Source organism: Ranitomeya variabilis, chromosome 5, assembly GCF_051348905.1.
Source record: "Ranitomeya variabilis isolate aRanVar5 chromosome 5, aRanVar5.hap1, whole genome shotgun sequence".
Lineage (NCBI taxonomy): Eukaryota > Metazoa > Chordata > Amphibia > Anura > Dendrobatidae > Ranitomeya > Ranitomeya variabilis.
In genome coordinates, this window is record NC_135236.1 from 122925910 (window position 1) to 122951533 (window position 25624).

General features: G+C 40.7%; 1 protein-coding gene across 3 annotated transcripts in view; it reads left to right on the forward strand.

The window, feature by feature from the left end:
* WDR76 (WD repeat domain 76) overlaps nucleotides 1–25624 on the forward strand; it is a 108158-nt gene that overhangs the window by 74194 nt on the left and 8340 nt on the right. For all 3 annotated transcript variants that reach the window (XM_077263173.1, XM_077263174.1, XM_077263176.1), the window contains 6 exons: nucleotides 13882–13986; nucleotides 14080–14120; nucleotides 15395–15548; nucleotides 18020–18163; nucleotides 18642–18856; nucleotides 23164–23316. In XM_077263173.1, the coding sequence (XP_077119288.1) occupies nucleotides 13882–13986; nucleotides 14080–14120; nucleotides 15395–15548; nucleotides 18020–18163; nucleotides 18642–18856; nucleotides 23164–23316 (812 nt within the window). The remainder of the gene's footprint in view (nucleotides 1–13881; nucleotides 13987–14079; nucleotides 14121–15394; nucleotides 15549–18019; nucleotides 18164–18641; nucleotides 18857–23163; nucleotides 23317–25624) is intronic.

A 25624-nucleotide genomic window follows, 5' to 3' on the forward strand; every position in this document is an offset into this window, starting at 1 on the left:
GGCATGCTGCAAGCATTAGTTTGACATTTTGGTGAATGGTACACACACACAAACAGAATGTTTTCCAGCAGATCCAACGGTTACGCACCACTTTGGCCGAAGCTCACAAAACTTGGAAAATCCAATTTCAGGGCCATTCCGATCCCGATAGGCAACAAACATTTCCCTCATATTGCTCAGTAATAGTCGCTTTTAATAATAGCGACTAATAGTCGCTAAGGCTATATCAGACGACTTTCGGTGTCTCTGAACGAATGGTCAAACAAGCTCGAAAGCTTAAAAGTGAACATGGGATCTTATCCTTACCTAGAATCAAGTGTGGCAAGAAACTTTCTGAGGAAGTGAAGAAAAAGGTGCAGGCATTTTTTGAGGATGATGAATTCAGTCGAATGTGCCCTGGTAAAAAAGACTATCAGTGCGAATAGCAGGGGGAAAAAAGCAGATGCAAAAGTGACTATTACTGAGCAATATGAGGAAAATGTTTGTTGCCTATCGGGATCGGAATGGCCCTGAAATTGGATTTTCCAAGTTTTGTGAGCTTCGGCCAAAGTGGTGCGTAACCGATGGAACTGCTGGAACACATTCCGTTTGTGTGTGTACCATTCACCAAAATGTCAAACTAATGCTTGCAGCATGCCCAATCAATGATGACTACAAAGAGCTCATATGCAAAATGGTCTGTGGAATTGACTCCAAGGACTGTATGCTTGGCCGTTGTGATAAATGCCCGGGTCTTGAAGTTTTAAAAGAATTTCTAGTCAATGTGTCTGTCAACAGTGACCCTGAAGATATTATTGAGTTCAAACAATGGATTCGCACTGATCGAGACACGCTTGATACCAAACAACTGACTATAGAAGATTTCATTGAATAATTGGTTTTGAAAGTTTCTAAACTTTGTAGCCATCACTACATCGCCAAGCATCAAAGTTTCTATCTGAAATCGTTGAACGAAAATCTGAGACCTGGAGAGCTTGTGATCCTTATGGACTTTGCTGAAAATTACTCATTTATTGTTCAAGATGTCATTCAATGTTTCCACTGGGAAAATAGTCAAGCTACAGTACACCCATTTGTAATTTACTTCAAGGAGTTAAATGGTGAAGCTGAGCAGAACATCAGCTTGTGCATAATCAGTGATTGCTCACCACATGACACAGTTGCAGTCCACACTTTCTTGACAGTAATTGTGGAGTATCTCAAGACTCTCATCTATGGGATTCGTCATATCCACTACTTCAGCGATGGATCTGCAGCCCAGTACAAAAATTTCAAAATTTTTCTCAACTTGTGCCACCACAATGCTGATTTCAATATCAGCGCTGAATGGAATTTTTTTGGTACCAGTCATGGAAAGTCGCCCTGTGATGGGATTGGAGGGACAGCAAAGAGGTTGGCAGCTCGTGCCAGTCTTCAACGCCCAACTGAAAACCAAATACTGACCCCGGAGGATTTATTCAACTTTTGCAACGAGCAACTGCATGGAATCAAGTTTTTTGTTCCAAAAGAAAAAATTGATGAAATACGGGTAGTTCAAGAGGAAAGGTTCAAAGATGGACATACAATTGCTGGAACAAGAGAAAATCACCAGTTTGTGCCAATTGATGACCAAAAGATTCGCATTTCAAGGGTGTCAAATGACCCATCATCTTTCATTGCCCATGTAGATAGATCTGTCAGATCAGAAATGCCTTTTGTGCCAATTGCAAACCTCCAGCCAGGGCAATACATTGCCTGCATTTACAATAGGAACTAGTGGATTGGAAATATTTCTGAAATTTCAGTCGACGAGCATGATGCATTAATAAATTTTATGCATCCTCATGGACCAGCTAGCTTCTTTCACTGGCCTGTGAGAAATGATACATGCTGGATTCCCGAGCAGTCAATCATTGCAATAATTCCAGCACCAGCTGCAACAGCAATGGGCCGACAATACACCTTCTCTGAACCGATTATGTTGCAAATTCAGCAACAATTCCAGACCACTTAGACTGAACATTATGGCTTGGGATCCTAGGCAAAGACACCCACCCTCAGGCTTCGGAACCTGCGATAAAGAGACCGCCTGAGGCTCGCCTTGCACGGCTATCGGCCATGGCTCCTAGGCGATGGGGCTGCCAATTCTCGAAAGACAGCGTTATTACAATTCTTAATAGGATTATAATACCAATTCTTAGGGAATTGGTTGTGGTAAAACCACCATGGACCAACGCAAGGGTTTGAATAGTGCAGTTACCATTCATTGCGTATTAATAAATAACACCATGTTCAGTGGCATTTTTTATTTCTTAAGCGGAGAGACTCCAAAAAAAAACCAATGATCCTTGTAGAGAAAAATGTGCTCTTTCTAATGATATCAGAATTAATATATTTTAGGGGTACCCTTTTTGAGAAATTTGACCTAAAAATAGGTAAAATTTGTTTTTTTTTAAGTTTTTCATCATATGTGGGTGTGAATATTTCCACAAATACATATGCTTTGACCGTGATATTGCAGCAATGCAAAGTCATGTAGATGTTTGGTGTACAGGGCAAAGCACCAGTTACTATTGGTTTTTGGTCTTGAGTTATATATGGGCAAAGTTTGGCATAAATTTTGTGACGCGTTTTTCAAGCTACTTTGACACAAAATTGCGGCCGAAATATTGTTTTGTCATAGCCGATAATAATTTTATCGTGTTCAGCAGCAAAAGTTGAGCTAGTATGCCAAATTTCAGCATCATAGCCAGTATAGAACTCTAATGGCTATGTGCCAAAGTTTGCAAAATCCTCTTAGCTGAAGCCGGAGGCTTGGTGGAACCTCCAGTGAAAGGTCAACAGTGCCCAATGTATTTGAGATCTGGCCCTAAAAATTTACAGAACCTCTTTTCAAACATACATGTACATCCTTATAAATTTTCAGCAAAATCGGAGAAGGTCGAGTGGGGATGATTTTTAAAACTGGTCCACTTGATGTGGAATGACCCCTTTATAACTTCCTAGCAAAAAAAAATTTTGTTTCCAAAATTGTGCTTATGTAAAGTAGACATGTGGGTAATGTTATTTATTAACTATTTTGTGTCACATAACTCTCTTGTTTAACAGAATAAAAATTCAAAATTTGAAAATTGCGAAATTTTCAAAATTTTAGCCAAATTTCCATTTTTTTCACAAACAGACGCAAAAATTCTCAACCTAAATATACCAATAACATGAAGCCCAATATGTTACGAAAAAACAACCTCAGAACCGCTAGGATCCGTTGAAGCGTTCCTGAGTTATTACCTCATAAAGGGACACTGGGCAGAATTGCAAAAAGCGGCAAGGTCATTAAGGTCAAAATAGGCTGGGTCATGAAGGGGTTAAATACTCCATTGAAGAATGTTTACATAGACAGATAGATAATAGATAGATAATAGGTAGTTAATACCAAGGTCAATGTTTAGTAATGAACCTAGTAAAATGGTACACAAATAGTTAAAGACATACATGCAAAATCTGCACTCAATATCTTTAATTTAAAGAAAAAAAAAAAGAGAAAAAATTGCCTTGGGCTCCCACGCAATTTTCTGCGCCAGAGAGGGAAAGCCAGCAACGGGAGGGGGGGTTGTAGCCTGGGAAAGGGTTAATACCCAGGCCATGGATATACAAATACCAGCTCCAGCCGCCCCAGAAATGGCACCAATTCCGGCACTTAGCCTCTCTCTTTCCACTGCCCTGTAGTGGTGGCATATGGGGTAATAAGGGGTCTATGTCACCTTTGATTGTAAGGTGATATTAAGCCCGGTTAGTAATGGAGAGGCGTCAATAAGACACCTATCCATTACTAATCCTATGGTAGTAAAAGAGTTAAATAAAGACAGTCAGAAAAAAAAGTATTTTAATATTCTTAATTTCACTATACTTACAACCACGCCTAATTCCCCAAAGCCATCGATCACCTGCAAAAACTAAAAAAATAAATAAATAAATAAACCAACAGTACTCCCTGTTCCGACGCAGTCCAATTAATGAGTGTCCCACGACGATCTCCCCTATAGAACAGTGACATCAGGTGATGTCACTGCTCTACAGGGCCTCCCACGATGCACTGACAGGAGATAATGGCTCCTGCAGTGCATCACTGAAGAGGTTACCTGAGTTCAGGCTCGCTTTACGGCAAGGCTGCATGGGAATTTTCTCACACAGCGCTGCCAGTGAGAATGAACTCGGGTGACCTCCCTCCCGGCAGCGGCAGAGGGATACATCACGGAGGATTACCTCCGCCTGTCAGTTCATCGCAGAGGCCCTGCAGACCACTGACATGGCCCAATGTCACTGTTCTACACGGGAGATCGTTGTTGGACACTCGTTATTAACTGGACTATTGCTGAAAGGTAAGTATAGGTTGGTTTATTATCTTGTTTTTATTACTGGTGATCGGGGGCTTTGGGGACTAGGTGATCGGTGAGTATGTTATATGTTATATGTTGTATGTACTGTCTGTAATGTATGTCCTGTATGTTCTATGTTTTTTTTGTTTTTTTTATATCACTGAACACATGCATTGTCTGATGGGACTACTTTTCCATCATCGGCTAGCTGTCACTGTGAGCATTCATAGCCAGATGGGAGCAGTAGTCCCATCAGACAATGGCTGCTGACACACACAGACCCACACATACACGCAGATCCCTGCACACAGACACACACATAGTCTCCACCCACACACTTCCCTCCTCCCGATCTGCAGCGTTTCTCGCACCCACATCCGCAGATCTTTTTTACACCTGCGGTTTTGCTGCGGATGTGTCTGACTCAATGGAAGTCAATGGGTGCGGAAACACTGCAGAGCTGCAAAAAGAATTGACATGCTGCGGAAAAAAACCTGCTGCAAATCTGCATGGATTTTTCTGCAGCAAGTGCAAAGCAATTCTTCATTTAGAATAACATTGGTAGTGCACTACACTTGCGGATTTGATGCAATATTGCCCTTCCAAAAACGCTGCGGATCCACATCGAAATCCGCAACGTGTGCACATAGCCTTAGAGGTACCTTTTAGAGCAGGGATAGTTGGGGTCCGAGATGGTTCAGGGCCCCTTTTCCTAATCACGTACAGTCACAGCGTGACACTAGACCATTCACACACACAACTCTGCTTTTATCTAAACCATTCCATTCTAGCTCTGGCACTATGTTTAGGGTCATTCTCCTCTGGAAGGTGAACCTGCTCTCCAGTCTCAAGTCTATATATATATATATATATATATATATATATATATATATATATATATATATATATATATATATATATATATATATATATATATATATATATATTTGAAAAGCTGGAAGAGACATGCTACTAACTAAAGATTGACTGTATTTGCCTCGAATGATGATCCTACAAAGTATTGACAAGAGGTGGGGGGCTGATAACAAATGCACATCACAATTTTCAGATTTATATTTATTAAATATTTAGAAACACATACGGTATTATTTCCTTTCCACTTCACAAATACTTGCTACTGTGTCTTGGAATATCACATAAATTACATGGAAGACTGTGAGTGTCACTTGAAAACGTGTAAAAATTCTCGGAGTATAAATACTTTTTCAGGGCACTATATGCTTTATTAGGAACCCATTGGTGATTAATGCCTCTGCAGTGCTTCTCAGATTTTGAGGCTGGCCTCACCAGTGCGGCTCCCGCTTGTTGGCAAGCTGCAACTGATTAGGTGAAATTTACAGAAGTCTATTTAAGCGTCACAGTCCTTTTTTATGGCTGCTGCAATTTTGTGTTTAGCAAAATAATTTACTAACGATTATTCATACATATTTTAATGTTATTGAGATCCCCAGAAATAAATAAAATCTAAATTAAGTAGTATTTTTCATTTTGTCATGGACCTACTCCACTAATGGTGAGGTTTGTCGTCTTTTTGAGGTCTAGGCAACATTTTGACATTTGGTGAGGCCCCAGAAGGAAAAGTAAGAGAAGCCCTGGTTGCTTTCTGAGTTTCTCAGGATATTTTGGTTACCCAGACATCATTAGAGCCGGTGGGTGACTTCTTTATTAAGCAGAGGCATAAAAAGTGACATCCATTGTGTATGGCTTTCATTCTATCCATTTAATTGATACGTCGCCCTAAAACTATGAAAAATGTTTGATTTATTTTAAAATCATTGTTAATCTGTGAGTGATGGATGCCAGCGTAGGGTATCCATTTAACGAAGCACTCCTCCTCCCATCAAAGTTTTTATCCTCTTAATATATAGAAGTTATCATTATATTATCACTGTGCTCTTACTATTGCTCATTTTTCACATTACAATACCAAAGTTGCATAGGTTTTGTTTTTTTGTGGGTGGTAAAAAAAAATCAATGTTTCTGAGACCTCTAACTTTTTCTTTGTCGATTTTGAGCTGTGTGAGGACTTGTTTTAATGTGGCAAACTGATGTTTTTATTGATACCATTTTAAGGTGCATAAGGCGTTTTTTGATTAATTTTTATTGCATTTATCTTGTGTTGTTTTCCAACACACAGTAACTATCTATGTAGACTGGGTGGGCCATTTATATGGATACACCTAAATAAAATGGGAATGGTTGGTGATATCAACTTCCTGTTTGTGACACATTAGTATATAGGAGGGGGAAACTTTTCAAGATGGGTGGGTGACCTTGGCGGTCATTTTGGATCCAACCTTCCATTTTTTTTTCAATTGGAAGAGGGACATGTGACACATCAAACTTATTGAGAATTTTGCAAGAAAAACAATGGTGTGCTTGGTTTTAACGTAACTTTATTCTTTCATGAGTTATATACAAGTTTGACCACTTATAAAATGTATTCAAAGTGCTGCCCATTGTGTTGGATTGTCAATGCAACCCTCTTCTCCCACTCTTGACACACTGATAGCATTTCTTCTGCGGTGTTGCTAACACTGGCTTTCAGTATCCGTTGTTTCAGATGCTTTGGGGTCATCTGAAGGCACTTGTCTATGCTGTGAAGATACAAGATGTGCAGCATGTGCAGTGTGTGTATCATATAGAACAAGAAAGTGGGTACAGTCCTCCAAATCCACTGGCAAATTAATAATATTGTATAGGAGAAAAAGTCACACTGCAAACATGGCAAAAAACGTGAAAACCTTTTTATTCCATGCCAAAGGTGCACAAACGTTTAAGACGAAGCTTAAGGCAGAAAGAGCCACAAACAAGCAACAACTGAAGTCAGCCACAGTGAAGGCCTGAAAAAGCATCATAAAGGAGGAAACCCAGCGTTTGGTGATGTCCATGGTTTCCAGACTTCAGCCAGTCATTGCCTGCAAGAGATTCTCTACAAAGTGCTAAAAATGAACATTTTATTTATGGTAGTTACTTTTTCCCTCCAAATATGTGAGAATTGCATTAAAAAATAATTTATTAGATACATCTAAAATTGAAACCAATCAATAATAAAAAAAAAAAAAAAAAAGGTCATCATAGTAAGATAGACCTTGGCTGGTATGTGTTTTACGTTATGATAAGCCCTATCCTAGATTGTTATAAAATGTTGGACAATAAAGTAGTCCTAACAAGTTTGCTAATATCAATAAGTAGACATAAAAACAGTCCTATTGACATTCTCAAAAGAATTGTGACGTGTTGATTCCAATTATGGGTGAACCAGTGTATCTATCCTAAGTACAAAATCCTGAGTATCAGACCTCAGGAAATATATAATCCACAATTGGAATTAAACCACAATTTCAGGAAACCGAATTGAACATAGGGTTAAATAGGCCAATATTGGTTGTGCACAAATACTTAATTACATTCACTATCCCTATAAAATGTGTTCAAAAACAAACAACAGATGTTCTCATATAATTAAAACTAAGGTCACAAAAAGACCTCCAGTGGTTGGATATACTGTATATACTCGAGTATAAGCCGAGATTTTCAGCCCATTTTTTTAGGCTGAAAGTGCCCCCCCTCCCCCCTCTCGGGTTATACTCGAGTCATTGTCCCAGGGGGTCGGTGGGGGAGGGGGGAGCGGCAGCTGTCAAATCATACTCACCTCCTCCCGGCGCGCCTCTGCATGTCCCTGCTTCTCCTGCGCCTGCAGCTCTTCCTGTGTTCAGTAATGAATAATGGATGCGACTCCACTCCCATGGGGTGGAGCCGCATATTCATTACTTTAATGAGCGGTACCAGTGACCGCTGAACGCCAGAACAAGCTGCTGGCCCGGGTCGACAGAAGCAGGGACCGTGCCGAGAGGGTGAGTATAATGGGGAAGGGTGAGAGGGTGAGCATTGCAATATTCACCTGTACCCGTTCCACCACCAGGCTCCGTCTTCCGCGTCCTCTGGCTGTGACTGTTCAGGTCAGAGGGTGCGATAACGTAGTTAGTGTGCGCGCCGCCCTCTGCCTGAACAGTCAGAGAGCCGGAAGACGGAGCGGCGCTCGGCGGTGGAACGGGGACAGGTGAATATCGCAAGTGCCAGGGCCTGAAAGACGAGAAGTGAGTATGTCTTTTTTTTTTTTTTTTTTTTTTCTTCATCGCAACAGCATATGCGGCATAATCTATGGAGCATCTTATGGGGCCATCAACCTTTGTGCATCATTATATGGGGCATAATCTATGGAGCATCTTATGGGGCCATCAACCATTGTGCAGCATTATATGTAGCATAATATTCTATAGAGCATCTTAAGGGGCCACCATTAACCTTTGTGCTGCTTTATATGGGGCATATTTTAATATGGAGCATCTTATGGGGCCCATCATGAACTGCACGGAGCATTATAATTCAATATGGATATTCAAAAACACTTAACCTACTGATGTCTCAATCAATTTTACTTTTATTGGTATCTATTTTTATTTTTGAAACTTACTAGTAGCTGCTGCATTTCCCACCCTAGGCTTATACTCGAGTCAATAAGTTTTCCCAGTTTTTTTGTGGCAAAATTGCTTATACTCGGGTTGGCTTATACTCGGGTCAGCTTATACTCGAGTATATACGGTAAGTTTTGAATGATCAGTCGTAACCCCTATGAGACTTGTTCATAAACTGACTAATTAAACGATGTTCCCATACAATTAAATCACAGTGGTGCTCTATAAAATGAAGCAGCAATGTTTATTAATAAATATAAATGTTCCCAACTCTTCAAAAACACAGTGGTGAAAGATGAAAGTGGAGCTATCTTACCTCTATGGTTGGTGTCAAGACAGGAGGGTTAGCTAGGGATGTCATCATTATGTAGGGAGAATAAAAAAAGATGACCCTAAGTACTGTCGCCTAAAAAGCTCTACGTCCCCAAAGACTCCCGCCCTTACAAGGGCAGTCAACAGCTGACTCTGTATCACTTTTGGACCTGTCTATTTCCTCTGGGAACTGCTATTAGACTCAAAGTCTGTAGGGTAATTGAACCCATGCCATGACACAGGCTGCTCAGTATAACCATCTAGAGCAGGGGTAGGGAATTTTGTTTTCTGCTAAGGGCCATTTGGATATTTATACCATCCTTTGGGGGCCGTACAAACTCTGCCAACAAAGTGCATCCTGACTCTGGCACTGGTTTCAGGACGTAATCTTTCATTGCTTGCCCTTCAGTGTTCAGTAGTCAACACTGCATATGTGTGTTAACAGAGGAAGAAGGAATTAATGAGCTGGTTATAATCAAAATTCACCTCCCTGCCCAAGAATGTGGTCCCTAAGAATCTGCTCGGGGGCCTGCTAAAAGGTCATCAAGGGCCATAAATGACCCTGGGACCTGAGGTTCCCCACCCCTGATCTAGAGTGATGTCCTCCAAATGAGACCATAGTAACTATTATTCCTTAAATACCAATAGGTGTGTCTTCGCCCACAGGGATAATAATTAAGGTGCAAACGTCATCTTCCTCGCTCTTATCACTGGCTCGTTCTTATCTGCACCTCAAAAACATTTCTAGAAGTTGACCTTTTCTTTCTTTTGACTCTGCAAAAACTTTTACTGTTTCTCTTATTCATCCTTGTCTGAACTATTGTAAGGCTCTACTAATTGGTCTCCCTCTTACCAAGCTCTCCCCTTTCCAATCTTTCTTGAATTCTGCAGCTTGGATCATATTCCTCACCAACCGTTGCACTGATGCCTCTACCTTATGCCAGTCATTATAATGTTTACCCATCCACTCCAGAATTCAGTATAAACTTATTACCCTCACCCACAAAGCACTCCATGGCTCAGCACCACCCTACATCTACTACCTCGTCTCAGTCTACCAACCTACCCGTGCCCTTCGTTCTGCTAATGACCTGAGGTTAACATCCTCAATAATCAGAACCTCCCACTCCCGTTTCGAAGACTTTTCACGTGCTGCCCCAATTTTTGGGGATGTACTACCCAGATTAATTCGATTGATCTCAAATATCCACAGTTTTAAGTGTGCCCTAAAAACGTATTTCTTCAGACTGGCCTACCACCTCAACACAATCTAGCTATCCCTGTGTTGACCGTTCAAAATCAGGTTTCTCGTATCATGTTCTCATACGCTTTATGCATTTAATAGCTCTGTGTCTGTACTGGTACATACTTAGGCTAATAAACAGATCAGGTAGCATTACATGAACACCCGATTTCTTACACTATGGCTGTTCCAAACAATGAAAGCAATTGTTACCATCCACCTTTTGTGTCTCCCCTATTTCTTCATAGATTGTAAGCTTGCGAGCAGGGCCCTCATTCCTCCTGGTATCTGTTGATCTATGTGTTTATTGTTGTTCTGTAATGTCTTTTATTGTCTGTACAAGTCCCCTCTAAAGTGTAAAATGCTGTGGAATATGTTTGCGCTATAGAAATTAAATTATTACTATCTTACCTCCTAAAGAGTGGACAGTTGTTCAAACTTGTCATATCACCTTTGCCAAGTCCTAGATGAATGTTTGCCGATGCTAAACCAGGAGTGCACATTAGGCGTGTGATGTTACTGCCTGTGCGCCCCAATCTGTGCTAAAATCTCCCTCCTTGGAACGCATCAGCGCAATGTGGCTGCGTCACATTACTCTGGTAGGTAGGTGAGATCGGAGGCGCGGTCATATCAGGTCATGCACCGTCATGTGCATCTTACCTTGGAGCGCACAAGCAACTGCTTCCCGTCTGTACTATATGCGCTCCAACCTGGAGCTCATCAGTGCTCAATATCGTTCAGGTTTAACCCTTCAATTACCCTCTAATCTGTGGCGCACAGAGGCCCTTCACTCATAATAATGGCTGTCCACAAATCCCCACATATAATGGTGCAATTGAACTATGTCAATAACTGTATATAGCAAAACAACCCCTATGTGTGCTAACAGTGGACAAAAGAGAAGAAATTTATGGATGAAAAATGCAATTGACTAAGTCCAAAATAGCGAAAACCAGTGAGGTTGTCTTATTGATATCCTGGAAAGGCCCTAGAGAATACAAAATCACCTTACCTATAGACATTATACATACATCTTACTTAGTAGAAATAGACTAACCCACCATTTGTATACATATTGGGGTACATTGAAGACTTGGCTACTGATGAATATGGTGAAACTGCTGTATCTCAAATGTTCTATATGACTAGGAAATTATTAGCTCAATAATGGGATAAATCAACAGACTCCCCCACAACCCAAAATTCATAAAGAAGATTAACTGGCCTTTGAATTTGGAAAAAAGTTACAAAGTTTGAAAAACTTTGTACCTCTTGGTTTGACTGATCCAGTTTGGCATTGCGGGATCTGCAAAGATACCTCCAGGGTCTATTTTAAACTCCTGAATTCTGGAATATAAGAATCCTTGTGGTCACATACAGTATGTAATGACAATATCCTTCATATTATATCGGCAATAGTGATGCGCGAATATACTCGTTGCTCGGGTGGTCTATGAGTATTTGTAAGTGCTCAGAGATTTTGTTTTTGTTGACGCAGCTGCATGATTTACGGCTGCTAGCCAGCCTGAGTACATGTGTGGGGGTTGCCTGGTTGCTAGGGAATCCCCACATGTATTCAAGCTGGTAACAGATGTAAATCATGCAGCTGTCTGGACAAAAACTAATTTTCCGAGCGCTTACAAATACTTAGAGACAACCCGAGCAATAAGTACACTCGCTCATCACTAATTGGTTAAAACTCGTTATACTTTGTGACAGGCTGAATACTATTAACCAAATAATCCATCATTTTGTTCACCGAACTGTGATTTTACTGTTCTTTTTGCACTTTATATCTTTCTGTACTTTGTAGGGGTGGGAGGGATTGGGGATTTGTGAGGGTATGCTCTTGTTTTGTGCTGTTTCTAAACTGAAAAAAAAATTAAATAAAAATCTGATTTAAAGTTAATTTGTCCAGTTACTTTTGAGAACTTGAAATGAGGAGGATTTGTATAAAAATGGTTGCAATTCCTAAATGTTTCACAGGATATTTTAGTTTAACCTTTTTTTTTTTTTTTTTTTTTTACCCTGATAGTGTATGTACAAACACACACAGCCAGGGATGTCAATCAAAGAAGAGGGGAGAATGGAGGTAGTGGGAAAACAAGCGGGTGTGAAGGTGCATTTCAGCTTTGGCCATGCTGTGATACACCGAGCCCCTGTGCTTGGTTTGAGTACTTATTCTGTGCTGACGAAGACCCTTTAAGAGATTGATTTCAAGATGGAGTGTATAGTCCGGGCCCAGGTGTGATCGCTGGCTGGAGATGGTTTTTCATTACAGAGCGAGCCTTAATGAAGTCTTCCAAGGCCATTCATCATAGTACTCCTGTTATTTTGGTGCATTGTACCCGGTAAAAAAAAGTATTTTAATCTCTCCTTTTTCCAACTTTTTGGAATTGAATACATAAAACGATGCACATATTTGATACTGCTGTATGTTAGGAACTATTAAAAGATGATGTAATTATATGGAAAAGTGAAAGTCATGAAACTAAAAAAAAATATATATATATATACATTTGCTAAGAATTGCTGGAATCGTTACTTTCCCACCGAAAGAAAATGGAATACAATGTGATCGAAAAGTCATATGTACCCCAAACTGTTTACAGTAAAACTTTCATCTGGCACCACAGAAAAACATGTTCTCACACGGCTTTCTCAACAGGAAGAAATAGTGGATCTCAGAATATAGTGACAAATGTTAATGGATCGTGGACTGTGGAGTAAAAATGACTTAAACTCCAAGGGCTTTAACACCTTTTCCCTTTTGCATCCACATCCTGATAATCGTGCAAAACATTATAAAGGAGTTCTTCAATAATGGTTATAAAATATACATGTTTAAATGCCTTCACATAGCAAAAAGGTATGCTTTATCTTCTGACTGTCAGGATTTCAAATATGGCAATTGCCAAAAATCAAGTGTGCAGCCTGTCCTAGATTTCCGAGGACACGAAGTCGGACGGACTGCTTGAAGAACATCAGGTCAGAGCGTTGTCCTGTCGGGCATCATGAACTCTCATTCCTCTGTTCAGTCAACCTGACACTTAGCCGGACTCAAGGAGAAGATGAACACCTTTGTTTAGCTGACTGATTATGGACATCCTGACCGTTTCAGTGCAGTGCAAGTAGTACGTCTGTCTCGCAGAATCTCTTCACTCAGCCCATTCTACTGCGTGTCCTCTGAATCCTATGATGGTTGCACACTTCTTCGTGGCAGTTGCCCATCTTTAAAATCCTGACTGGGTGCAGTATATATAGCATACCTTGTTGCTAAATATTACGAAGAAGGTTTAATTAAAAGGATTTTATGTTACCACATCTTTTGGAGAAAACCTTTAATTTGATTAATGCGTCAATTAAATCACAAATTGCCACCAAAATATCCAGATGTGTAGAAATAGGTTAAAGTTACAACCCAAGCTGACAGCAGTAGTATCTGGATAATTTGATTAATGGTTTTCTGTAGTTCAGCATTCCCCCCAGTTCAGTCAACATGTTTATGAAAACCGATGTGGATCATGGCGCTTGGATCACCTTCCAGGATACGTGGAAATCCATTAGCAAGGGTGCGGTATGTAGAATATATAATTATCCTTATCTCGCACATCTTAAGTACATATCACAAATGTAACTGGATTCCTTTCTTCGCTCCTCCTTCATTCAGTTTGTCAAACCCTCAAGTTATGAATGCAGAAACTTGTCAAGGTAGGAGCAAATAGTTTACATAATGCATGTAATTCTTCGATGTCTCGCTGAATCAATGATCTTTTTAGTGCAGAGGAAAGTGTGCATTGGTTCTCCAGTGACTGTCTACGCCAGCCAGCATTCTCTAACAAGCCCCATATAGTGATGCTTGAAAGTTTGTGAACCTTTTTAGTTTTTCATATTTCAGCTTAAATATGACCTAAAACTGCGTAAGACATTCACAAAAGTCTTAAAGGGAACCTGTCACCACGTTTTTGGAAGATGGGATAAAAATAGCGTTAAATAGGGGCAGAGGTGGGCATTACATTAGTGTGTGTGTTATGCGTTTATTACCCACCTAAGTTGCCGAAATAACTTTGCAAAGTCTCCGTTTTCGCCTGTCAATCAGGCTGGTCAGGTCACATGGGCGTGGTGTCTTCACCCAGATTTGGCGTAGTTTTCCGTTGGTGGCGTAGTGGTGTGCGCATGCCCAAAGTCCGGAATCCTCTTCCAGGGGATTTAAAATAGCGCGGTGTTCGTTATTGCATTGGTGATCGGTGGGCGCGGCCATCTTCCTTTGGCCGCGCGTGCGCAGAAGCGGCGCTCTGCTGGCCGCGGCTTCAGGAAAATGGCCGCGGGATGCCGCGCGTGCGCAGATGGATATCGCGGCGGCCATTTTCCTGAAGCCGCGGCCAGCAGAGCGCCGCTTCTGCGCACGCGCGGCCAAAGGAAGATGGCCGCGCCCACCGATCACCAATGCAATAACGAACACCGCGCTATTTTAAATCCCCTGGAAGAGGATTCCGGACTTTGGGCATGCGCACACCACTACGCCACCAACGGAAAACTACGCCAAATCTGGGGGAAGACAACGCCCATGCGACCTGACCAGCCTGATTGACAGGCGAAAACGGAGACTTTGCAAAGTTATTTCTGCAACTTAGGTGGGTAATAAACGCATAACACACACACTAATGTAACGCCCACCTCTGCCCCTATTTAACGCTATTTTTATCCCATCTTCCAAAAACGTGGTGACAGGTTCCCTTTAAAAATAAAGAAAATCAACTCAAGTAACTGAGTCAAAAAATATTAGACTTTGTAATTAAAAAAAAAAATGTAAACAAGGAAAATAATCCAATATCGTGTTGGAGTGGTAAAAGTATATGAACTTTGCACACGGTGTCTGGTGTGACCTCCTTGTGTAGCAATAACTGCTTCTAAATGGTCCTGGTTATTAATTAGTCCTGTACTTCAGCTTGGAGGAATTTTATGTCTCCTAACTTTTGTTTCAGCTACGTAAACGACTTGAAGTCACTGACGACGGAGAAGCAGACTATCGCTCGAGTTTTCCCCGGCTATGTTTTCTGTTTAGCACTTCATCCATCAAATACATGTACACTTGTGGCAGGCGGAGACATCCAAGGTGTCATTGGCTTGTGGGATATGGTATATATCAGTCGCATTATATTGTTTTCTGTGTGTGAGAATATAGTAACCATTCGGAAAATGGCGTACCAAGCAATATCTATTTTTTTTTTTTGTTAAGAATTTTCCCATTTTTTATTTAAAATCTCTATAATCTTAATCTTACTACATTTTTCAGCTAGGACGTACGGTATATATACTGTGTGCACAATAATTAGACAACGTGTTTTTGATTGATTTTATTGTTTTCAAATATGTTTATTGAAATAAATTTTTAGGGGTAGAAGTGAGGAAATACAATAAAATAAAAGGGGAAGGAAAGGTATAAATTATGTGGGAAATACAAGGAATAAAGTTAGAGAACTCGAACAATCATTGCATATAAGCCAAGCCTTATTCAATTGCATTTAGAGCATGCATATCCTGTTTTAAATAATGAGATTAAATGTTTTAACTTTGAGATAAAAAGTACAAAAGAGAAGGATGGGGAAGAGTTAGGCCATGTGCACACGTTCAGTATTTTTTGCGTTTTTTTCGCGTTTTTTCGCTATAAAAACGTGATAAAAACGCGAAAAAAACGCTAACATATGCCTCCCATTATTTTCAGTGTATTCCGCATTTTTTGTGCAAATGTAGCCTCGCGGAAAAAAAAGCAACATGTTCATTAAAATGCGGAATTGCAGGGGATTCCGCACACCTAGGAGTCCATTGATCTGCTTACTTCCCGCACGGGGCTGTGCCCACCATGCGGGAAGTAAGCAGATTATGTGCGGTTGGTACCCAGGGTGGAGGAGAGGAGACTCTCCTCCACGCACTGGGCACCATATAATTGGTCAAAAAATAAGAATTAAAATAAAAAATAGTCCTATACTCACCCTCGATGTCTTCCCGCCTCTCGGGTGCATGCTGTCGCTTCGGTTCCTGTAGCTGGTGTGCGGTGAAGGACCTGCCGATGACGTCACTGTCCTGTGATTGGTCGAGACCAGTCATGTGACCGCGACGTCATGGAGGGTCCTGCGCGCACACACCATCTATACGGAACGGACGCCGGTGAGGAGATCAGCTGTCTGCGGGTGAGTATAAGCATTTTTTTTATTATTTTTAAACATTCTATCTTTTACTATAGATGCTGCAAAAGCAGCATCTATAGTAAAAAGTTGGTCACACTTGTCAAACGCTGTGTTTGACAAGTGTGACCAACCTGTCAGTCAGTTTTCCAAGCGATGCTACAGATCGCTTGGAAAACTTAGCATTCTGCAAGCTAATTACGCTTGCAGAATGCTAAAAAAAACGCCATAAAAAACGAAAAAAAAAATGCGGATTTCTTGCAGAAAATTTCCGGTTTTCTTCAGGAAATTTCTGCAAGAAATCCGGACGTGTGCACATACCCTAAAGAGAGAATAGAAGAATAGGAAAGAATATATCCTGGTCTGATGATATAATTACAGTAATTAGGTAGATATAATGTTGATATATCAGAGTCTAGGAAATGGAGTTCCAGTAGTCCCATTTTTTATTCTAATTGTAATGAATTATGGAGATAAAGCTTCTCTATCACTTCAGAAAATGTACGAATGTCCATTCTTTTCCAACAAGAAGTGATTTCATTATTGAACAACTGCTGAGCTATCAGTCAGTCCAAAAGGCGTAATAGACCTGAATATTTCAAGGGGTTGTCCGGTTGAAATCAATAAGTTTGTAGTCTTTTTGTGTGACTGCAGACTCATGAATCTCCCCCCCCCCCCCAAACAAGTGTATGGAGCGAGGCTGCGCCCACTGGACGGGCTCTGGCCAAGAGTATCTATAACCTATACATACCCTCGGGTCCCGGCCCTGAAATCTGCGAATCCTCGCTGCGCACAGTGCGTGCACTGGGGAAATTCATAAGTCTGCAGTTACATAGTGACTGCAGACTTATCGATTTCGATCCGATAACCCCTATAGTAAAAGTAAAAGCGATGTTTTGTCTTTCTAAGGCCTCATTCAGACGTCCATTTTTTTTGTTCACATACATGCAAAGCTGACAGTTTCATCAGTGATTTTGGTCAGAATTTTATCAGTTTAATCAGTGTGATCAGTTTTTCTCGTACGTGAGGGGAAAAAAAAGTTTCTTATCCTAGTGCTGCCCAATTAATTTTTTGTTTCACTCAACCATAGACAATCCATTCATAATCGGATGTGTCTTTGCTATTTTGCGAAGACCCTCAAAGTCTCTGCATGCACAGGAGTTCATATAGCTCGAATTTGACCCTTACCTGCATTGTATATAAGTAATGACATATTGCATGTAGTACCCAGCAGGTAATGTGATCTAGCCGTGCTCTAGTTGTCATGTGGCTTGTCCCACAGCATGGCTTTTTACATGCATAGTGCCCTGCAATCCATATGTATGTATATAATGAATTCCATATGTGTGCATATAATGAATATTTCAATGCTCTCCCTCTCCTTATATTGCCTCATGGTTTGTTTTTTTTCATATATGGAAACAGCAATCTGGTGGCATATATCAATTTCCACTCCATTCCAGAGTCTGTTCTATTGCTTTCTCACCATCAAATGCTGAGCGCCTGCTGTCGGCCGGTCGGGAAGGGACAATACGCTGCGGAGACGTATCCCGCTCTGTTTTTGATGAGGTGAGTTCGCTCACTCATATACATAAAATACCATAAGTGAAAGCAGGGCAAAGAAAACCACTTTGAATCCACACAGCAATTTCTCAGGACTGGCTTGTCACTCTCCACAAGGAGAAACCTTACCTCTTAGATCCTAGTCTTACAAGCCTTGCACATCTACCGATCAGTCTGATCATTTTTGGCTCATGATACCAAGATCCAACTGACGCAACAAACCATTAATACCGGTCTGTGAGATGCTCGTAAAGGGTTAATTCCGCATTCGCTAAAAGTAGATTGTTGTCTGTCTGTTCTTCCTCGCTTTATGCTGCCTTTCAAGACTGCACATGCAGACCCAGAACTTCCCATTAAACAGTGTTATCAAAGATGTCTAAAAAACAGCAGAATAAAGTGTAGTAGTGAAGGTCCATCTTCTCACCAGAGGTGAATGTCCTCATGTCCATACTGCTTAACGTACTTGTTTTATGTTCCAATATAGATTTATCGTGGGGAAGAAAGGCTTTCCTCGTTTGACTTCCTATCGGCGGACGGTTCTGTCCTCATAGTTAGTCACTTTGATTCAAAACTATCAGTGGTGGACTGCAGGACTCCACCAAATACACACGATGTTCGTGGTTTTCTGCACTTGGACTACGTCCGCACTGTTAATGTGCACCCTCTCGCAAGAGATTTCTGTCTGGTTGCAGGAGATGGGTAAGCTTGTCTCATTGTGATTTCTTTTTACTCATAATCTTTGGTAGATAATTCAGGTATTTGGGCTATTTTGTATGTAAAAGAGGTGTTCTCAAGTTTAAAAGTTGACTATCTGCGGGATAGGGTACAACTTTCCAATCTCTGGGAGTCCGATCGCTGTGGCCTCCACCAATCTCAAGTACTAGGGCTTTGAATGGAGTGAAGGTCGATCATGCACACTACCACTTCATGCTTAATGGGAGGGCTGGAGATTGCTGAGCACAGTGCTTGTCTGATCATCAGCATTCCTATTGGAATGAATGGAGAGGCAGTGCGCATAATCCACCACTGCTCCATTCAGCCAGGGCTCTTCAGAGCCTCAGTTCTTGAGGTTGATGAGGGCCACAATGGTCAGATCCCCAGTGATCAGAACATTATCCCCTATCCTTTGGTTAAGTGATAACATCAAACTTGAGAACAGCACTTTAAAGTCCCAACTAAACCCCTTATCTCTAAACCTTTCTATATATGTGTGTAGTGTAGTTGTGTTAACACCTTCACTCCATGGGCATTTCTGGTTTTTATTTTTCCTCCCCTTTTTCCAAGAACCATAACTTTTTTAATTTGTCCATCAATATAGCCGTGTGATGGCTTGTTTTTTTACGGGAAAAGTTGTATTTTTGAATGACACCATTCATTTCATCATGTGTTGTACTGGAAAGCAGGGGAAAAAAATGCAAGTGTGTTAAAAGTGCAAAAAAAAGTGCATTTTCACACTCATTTTGAGAATTTTTTTTATTTACCATGTTCACTTTATGGTAAATGTGACCTGCCAATGATTTTCCAGGTTAGTATGAATATGCAAACATGCATTTATTTTTTCTTTATTTAAGTGGTGAAAAAAATTGGAAATTCTTTAAAAAAAAAAAAAAAATCTAGTCGTCTTTTTCCAAGGCCTGTAACGTTTTCATTTTTTGGGATAAAGTGCTTTGCGAGGGCTTATTTTTTTGTGCACTGAGAAAACATTTGTAATGATACTATTTTGGGGTAGATATGATGTTTTGATCGCATCTTATTGTCTTTTACTGCAACGTTGCGGCGGTCAAGCTATTTCTGGCATTTCAATTGTTTTTCTCGTTACGCTGTTACCGATCGGATTAATACATTTTGATACATCAGACAAAGCGATACCAAATGTTTGGGTTTTTTTTGTATGGGGCAAAAAAGGGCTGGTTTTGTTGGGGGGAGGTTTTCATATTTTAAAAAAACAAAAACATATTTTTTATATATATATATATATATATATATATATATATATATATATATATATATATATATATATATATTTTTTATTATTATTATTTTTTTTAATTTTATTTATTTATTTTTTTTTACTGTATTCAATATTCTCTTTGGGGCTCTTGAAGCTGCGACCATCCGATTGTTTGTGCTCTACTGCTAGGTATTGCTAAAATCTCGATCTCTTATGAACGCCAGTTAAGCGCTGGCTTTCATAGGAGGATTGTAATGACAGGCATGTGGGTATTCAGCAGACCCCCGACTGTCGTGACGTGTTCTCCCTGCCGGCGCCTGTTAAATGCCACCGTCAGATTGATAGCGGGATTTAACAGGTTAACAGCTGTAGGCAGAGCATTGCTCCATAGACTTATATTGTAAAAGTGACTTCTGGTCTCCGTGCGTGGATCTTACTTCAGAGACGAGACTTTGAATGGCGAACTGACTCTCCCTTCCACTCATACACGTCAGAAAAAATAAGCTCACACAAAGGTCTTGGAATATGGTGACACAAGCCAAAAAATATAATTTTTTTCAAAATTTAAAAAAAAAAAAGTGTGGATGTCTTTTAAAAGTTCAACTTGCCCCACAAAAAAACCCAAAGACATACTGATGGGGAATTGAGATTGTGAGCCCCATCGGGGACAGCGATGATAATGTGTGCAACCTGTAAAGCGCTGCGGAATATGTTAGCGCTATATAAAAATAAAGATTATTATTATGTACATTCAGCCTAAGGGTACGTTCACACAGGACTTTTTTGCTGCTTTTTTTTGCTGCTTTTTTTTATGCTAATTTAGGTGCGTTTTTTTGGTGCGTTTTTGGTGCGTTTTTTGGGTATGTTCACACAGGACTTTTTTGCTGCAGATTTTTGCTGCAGATTTTTGCTGCTTTTTTTTATGCCAATTTTCAGCTGCTAGGACACCTCATAATGGCTCTTTACACCTTACTACCAGGAACTCCCTCACAATAGATCACAATCAGGACACCTCACAATGGCTCTTCACACCTCACAATGGCTCACAATGGCTCTTCACACCTCACTACCAGGAACTCCCTCACAATAGATCACAATCAGGACACCTCACAATGGCTCTTCACACCTGACAATGGCTCACAATGGCTCTTCACACCTCACTACCAGGAACTCCCTCACAATAGATCACAATCAGGACACCTCACAATGGCTCTTCACACCTCACAATGGCTCACAATGGCTCTTCACACCTCACTAACCACACCCCTAAGCTCTTGGCTGTGAGATCCCTTCCTGCTGGCCATGATTTTCTGCACAAAAAAAGCAGCAAATAATGCTACATGCGTTTTTTCAGCGTTTTTGCAGCGTTTTTTTCATCACCCATTCAAGTCAATGGGTGAAAAAACGCTGCAAAAACGCTGCAAAAACGCTGAAAGAAGTGACATGCCCTATGTCCAAAAAAAGCAGCAAAGCAGAAAAAACTGATCAAACAAAAAACCAACGTGTGTGCATGAGATTTCTGAAATCTCATAGGCTTTACTGGTACTGTAAAAAGCAGCTGAAAATTAGCATAAAAAAAAGCAGCAAAAAAAAGCAGCAAAAAAGTCCTGTGTGAACGTACCCTAAATGAGTTTTCTGTATTCAACCATACATTATTCACTGCTTCATCCTTGTGTAGTCAACAATGAAAATAGAGACATGTAAGGTATGTAATGTTAGTATGCAGCCTGGTTAAAGAAGAAAGTGGGACACAATTATCAATACAGTCTAATTGTTACGTAAATGTGCCAGATTTGTCTCCGTGGCTAATGTTGCTTGATAAATCTGCTGTGTTTTTAGACTGTCTTGCCTAGGTGTGCACCACTATTTTGGCACAGTGCTGCATATTAGCCCACTCTCATTTTCTGTAAACCAGACCCTTTTAAACAAAGTCGCGCCCACTTGTCAGATTTGGGTTGCAAATTGTGCCAAAAATCTCTCCTCCTATTGTGTCAATTGAGAATCTTTCCTGACTATTACCTTTATTTTGGTTATTACAATTGCTTCACAAAAGGAAATCCACAGCCCATTTTGCTTCTTGTTTCTACTGGAAAAAAGAATGACCCAGCACCAAACCTAAAATATCAGACCTCCTTAAAATGACATTTGAGTCCCCTGAATGGAGTTTTTGGAGCTCTGCAGGATTGATTGACATGCCTTGAGTTCCGCCACTGTTGCTGCTTCATACAGGGGCTGGCGAGGGGCCTCGTCATCTGTGCCCACAGCTTCGTACACTTAGTTTTAGCCAAGCTTGTGTTACAAAAGGTAAAAGAATAACATTTGATATTCTCTTTCTATAGTTTGTGTAAAGTGAACCTGTCAGCAGGATTGTGCTCAGTAACCTACAGACAGTGTCAGGTCGGCGCCGTTATACTGATTACAATGATATCTGGGTGATGAAATCCGTCTTGTGGTTCTTTAATCTTTTTAATTTTTGATTTAATGATATGCTCGTGCCCTAAGGCAGGGTTCATGTATGTGGTGCTTCGAAGAAGAAAAAAAAATGTCCTCCTCCAAGATGGCGCTGCCCACGCCTGCGCAGTAGCGGCTCTCGGAGATCGCCGATAGCTGCTAGTGCAAAGTACACATGCGATAACGCTGCATCACAGGAGTCACGGCTGGCACCTGCCTGAAGAAGCTTTTTATTTTCTTCCACATTGTACATACATTCATTATGAAACTAGGGGGCCGGTCAGTGAGGGATCAGTGATATGTCAGCAGTCCGCATTATGAATATCTAATCAGAGCGCCACATACACCGACCCCGCCTTAGGGCATGAGAATCTCATTAACACAAAACTGAAAAAAAAATTATATAATCACTACAAAATGGATTTCATCACCCAAGGTATCATTGTATTCAGTATAATGGCGCTGACCTGACACTGTAGATTACTGTGCACAATCCTGCTGACAGGTTCCCTTTAATGAGTCCATAATGTTTGTCAGTTTCCTGAGTACTCTGCTACCTGGGTTTAGATTTTTATATTTTTTTTTATATATGAATTTCTTACAGAAGTGCCCTTATCTATGATGTGCGGAAGCTCAGTGCCAGCAGCACCCAGCCAGTGATGCGCTTATTTGGGCACACAAAAGATGTCTATAGTGCTTCCTTCTCTCCAAGCACAGGCAATCATGTTATTACCTATGATACGGAACAAGTCATACGGTAAGGAGGGTATGAAATCCTGAACACACTTTCATAATTGGTGATTCCTTAAAGAAGCACTCCTCCTCTTCCCATCATAGTTTTTAGCTTCTTAATATTTTGCAGTCATCATATTATACAGCACTGTGTACTTACAATTGCTCATTTTTGCCTTTCTTCCCAGTTAATTCTTCTCTTTTCCATTAGGTCTATGACATCACATGATTAAATACATATGTCACGATCCCTTAGCCGCGGCCAGCAGTTTGTCACGAAATCCACAGGGATTCCTGACCACTGCCACCATTAGGTCACGGATTGGGGTGACTTTAGACCAACAGACGGCTATCACATGTGCAGAGGGGCTTATCTTGGTTATCCCTCCACTGCCACAATGTGATGAAAAAATACACACAAGGCTATGGACCTCTTAGTTTACAGCAGGGACTTATTTTAGGTATCCCACTGCTCTTCAATATACCATGAACTGCAGGGATTTGTGTATATCCTGCTTACAGTTCCACTTAACACTTGCAGCTCTCTGGCGCCCCCCTTTCTGTCAGGTCAGATTAGGTACTGCACCTAGAGTAATTAGTCGCCAGAAAGGCTGCCTGCTATGTACTGGCTATTGGGCCCGCTGCAGCGACGCGAGGAACTTCTCCCGCTCAGGCAGGAACAATAATTATCAAGCCGCAGTCGCTGAAACACCCAAAAGTCTGCACACTATCGCTGCCACCAGCTCCCATCAAACGGGTCCGAAGCTAACCCAAAACAGTAGCGTAAATTCCCTCCAGAAGACTTAGGGTACGTTTTTAGAGCATGGAGAATGAACTGGTGGTAATATTATACCCCGTAAAAATTAGGCAGTGCTTTATCAAAAATATTTTATAAAGATGTTACAAATGAGACAATTGCAAATATGTACAAGGTAATTATAACATAAAGAGGATTAAAGAAGAAAAGATAACTCACATGGTCTTAGTTCATATCAGTTCAGGCAAACACCATGCTGGTGGGCGGAGCTCCCAAAAATCCCAATGCATGAGGTACAGCTCCTCAGATCAGGCTCACATGGGCTCCAGCAGACAGACTCACTCCTGGGGTCTGGCCAAAACAGTTATAGCTTAGCTTGGTGACATCACCAAAAAGGGCTGGCTATCCCAGACCCTCCTACCTTTTCCATCTGACTGTGTGCATTAAATATATCTGATGCCCGTAACTTCGCTACAGAGCATGTAATAATCATACCACACCCAGCATTCATCTCGTATTATCGCTAGCATTCTAGGGAGATCAAATATGTCCTATTATTTACAGAGCAATCCCTACTTCTTCACCAGATGGAATTAGACGCCCGTGTTTAGAGTGATGCGTAGATCCTCCGAGTGTGATTATGACGATATATTTTTTGTGTTCGTATTTTAAATCGTTTGCCTAATATCTTACAAAAACAGAACAAAGGACTTTCATGATTCTAGAAGTTTCTAGTACAGTTATAGCTGGACAAGAGCTTACACGGCAGGAAATGCCGGTCGTAAATACCTTGGCTCTCATAAAACCCCCACACTCTCTGAGAAGGAAAGTCAGGAATTTGCAGCCACGAGCTGTTGCTGAATCACTCCAAGGAGGGGGCTTAGCCCACAGCATGCTAGCAAGAGAACTAAACTTATGATATTTCATACCATATCGTGACAACATATTAGCTGAATCCTTCTATTCTCTATGTAGAAATCTATTTTCCATGCATGAGTCATCATTAGAACTACAATTGTACTCACAGCAAAGTCCCTTGCAGGAGGAGTAAGGAACGAAGCAGCTGGGTCGGGAGGTGGAGCTGGGCTGCAGGGATTTTGCAGTGTTGTACAATTGTAGTTCTAATGATGACTCATGCAAGGAAAAGATACTGTTTCTATATAGAACTTAGAAGGATTTACCTAGTCTGTTTTTAATCACAGGAAAATGGGACAAGGTTGTGGATTTTGTCCACACTGATCAAGCACTATTCTCCCACGATCTGGATTTAACTATTGCCTCTTTTTCCTGCTTTACTAGTCAGAAGACCCGTTGATCTGCAGCAGCTGGCTGCCTCTGCTTTTACATGGTTGTGTATTCACAACCTCATCAGGCTAGCATAACCTTTTTATTACTGTATTTCTTTTTACTCGAAGACCCTATTTGCACTTTTTGCTCCTAGTTTCGTCTTTAATCATGTGATGTCATGGACTTAATGGAAAAAAGAAGAATTCATTTGGTAGGTGGGCAAAATGATAATTTGTGAGTACACAGTGCCATATCATATAACTGTAATACAGTAAGTGCCTAAAATATT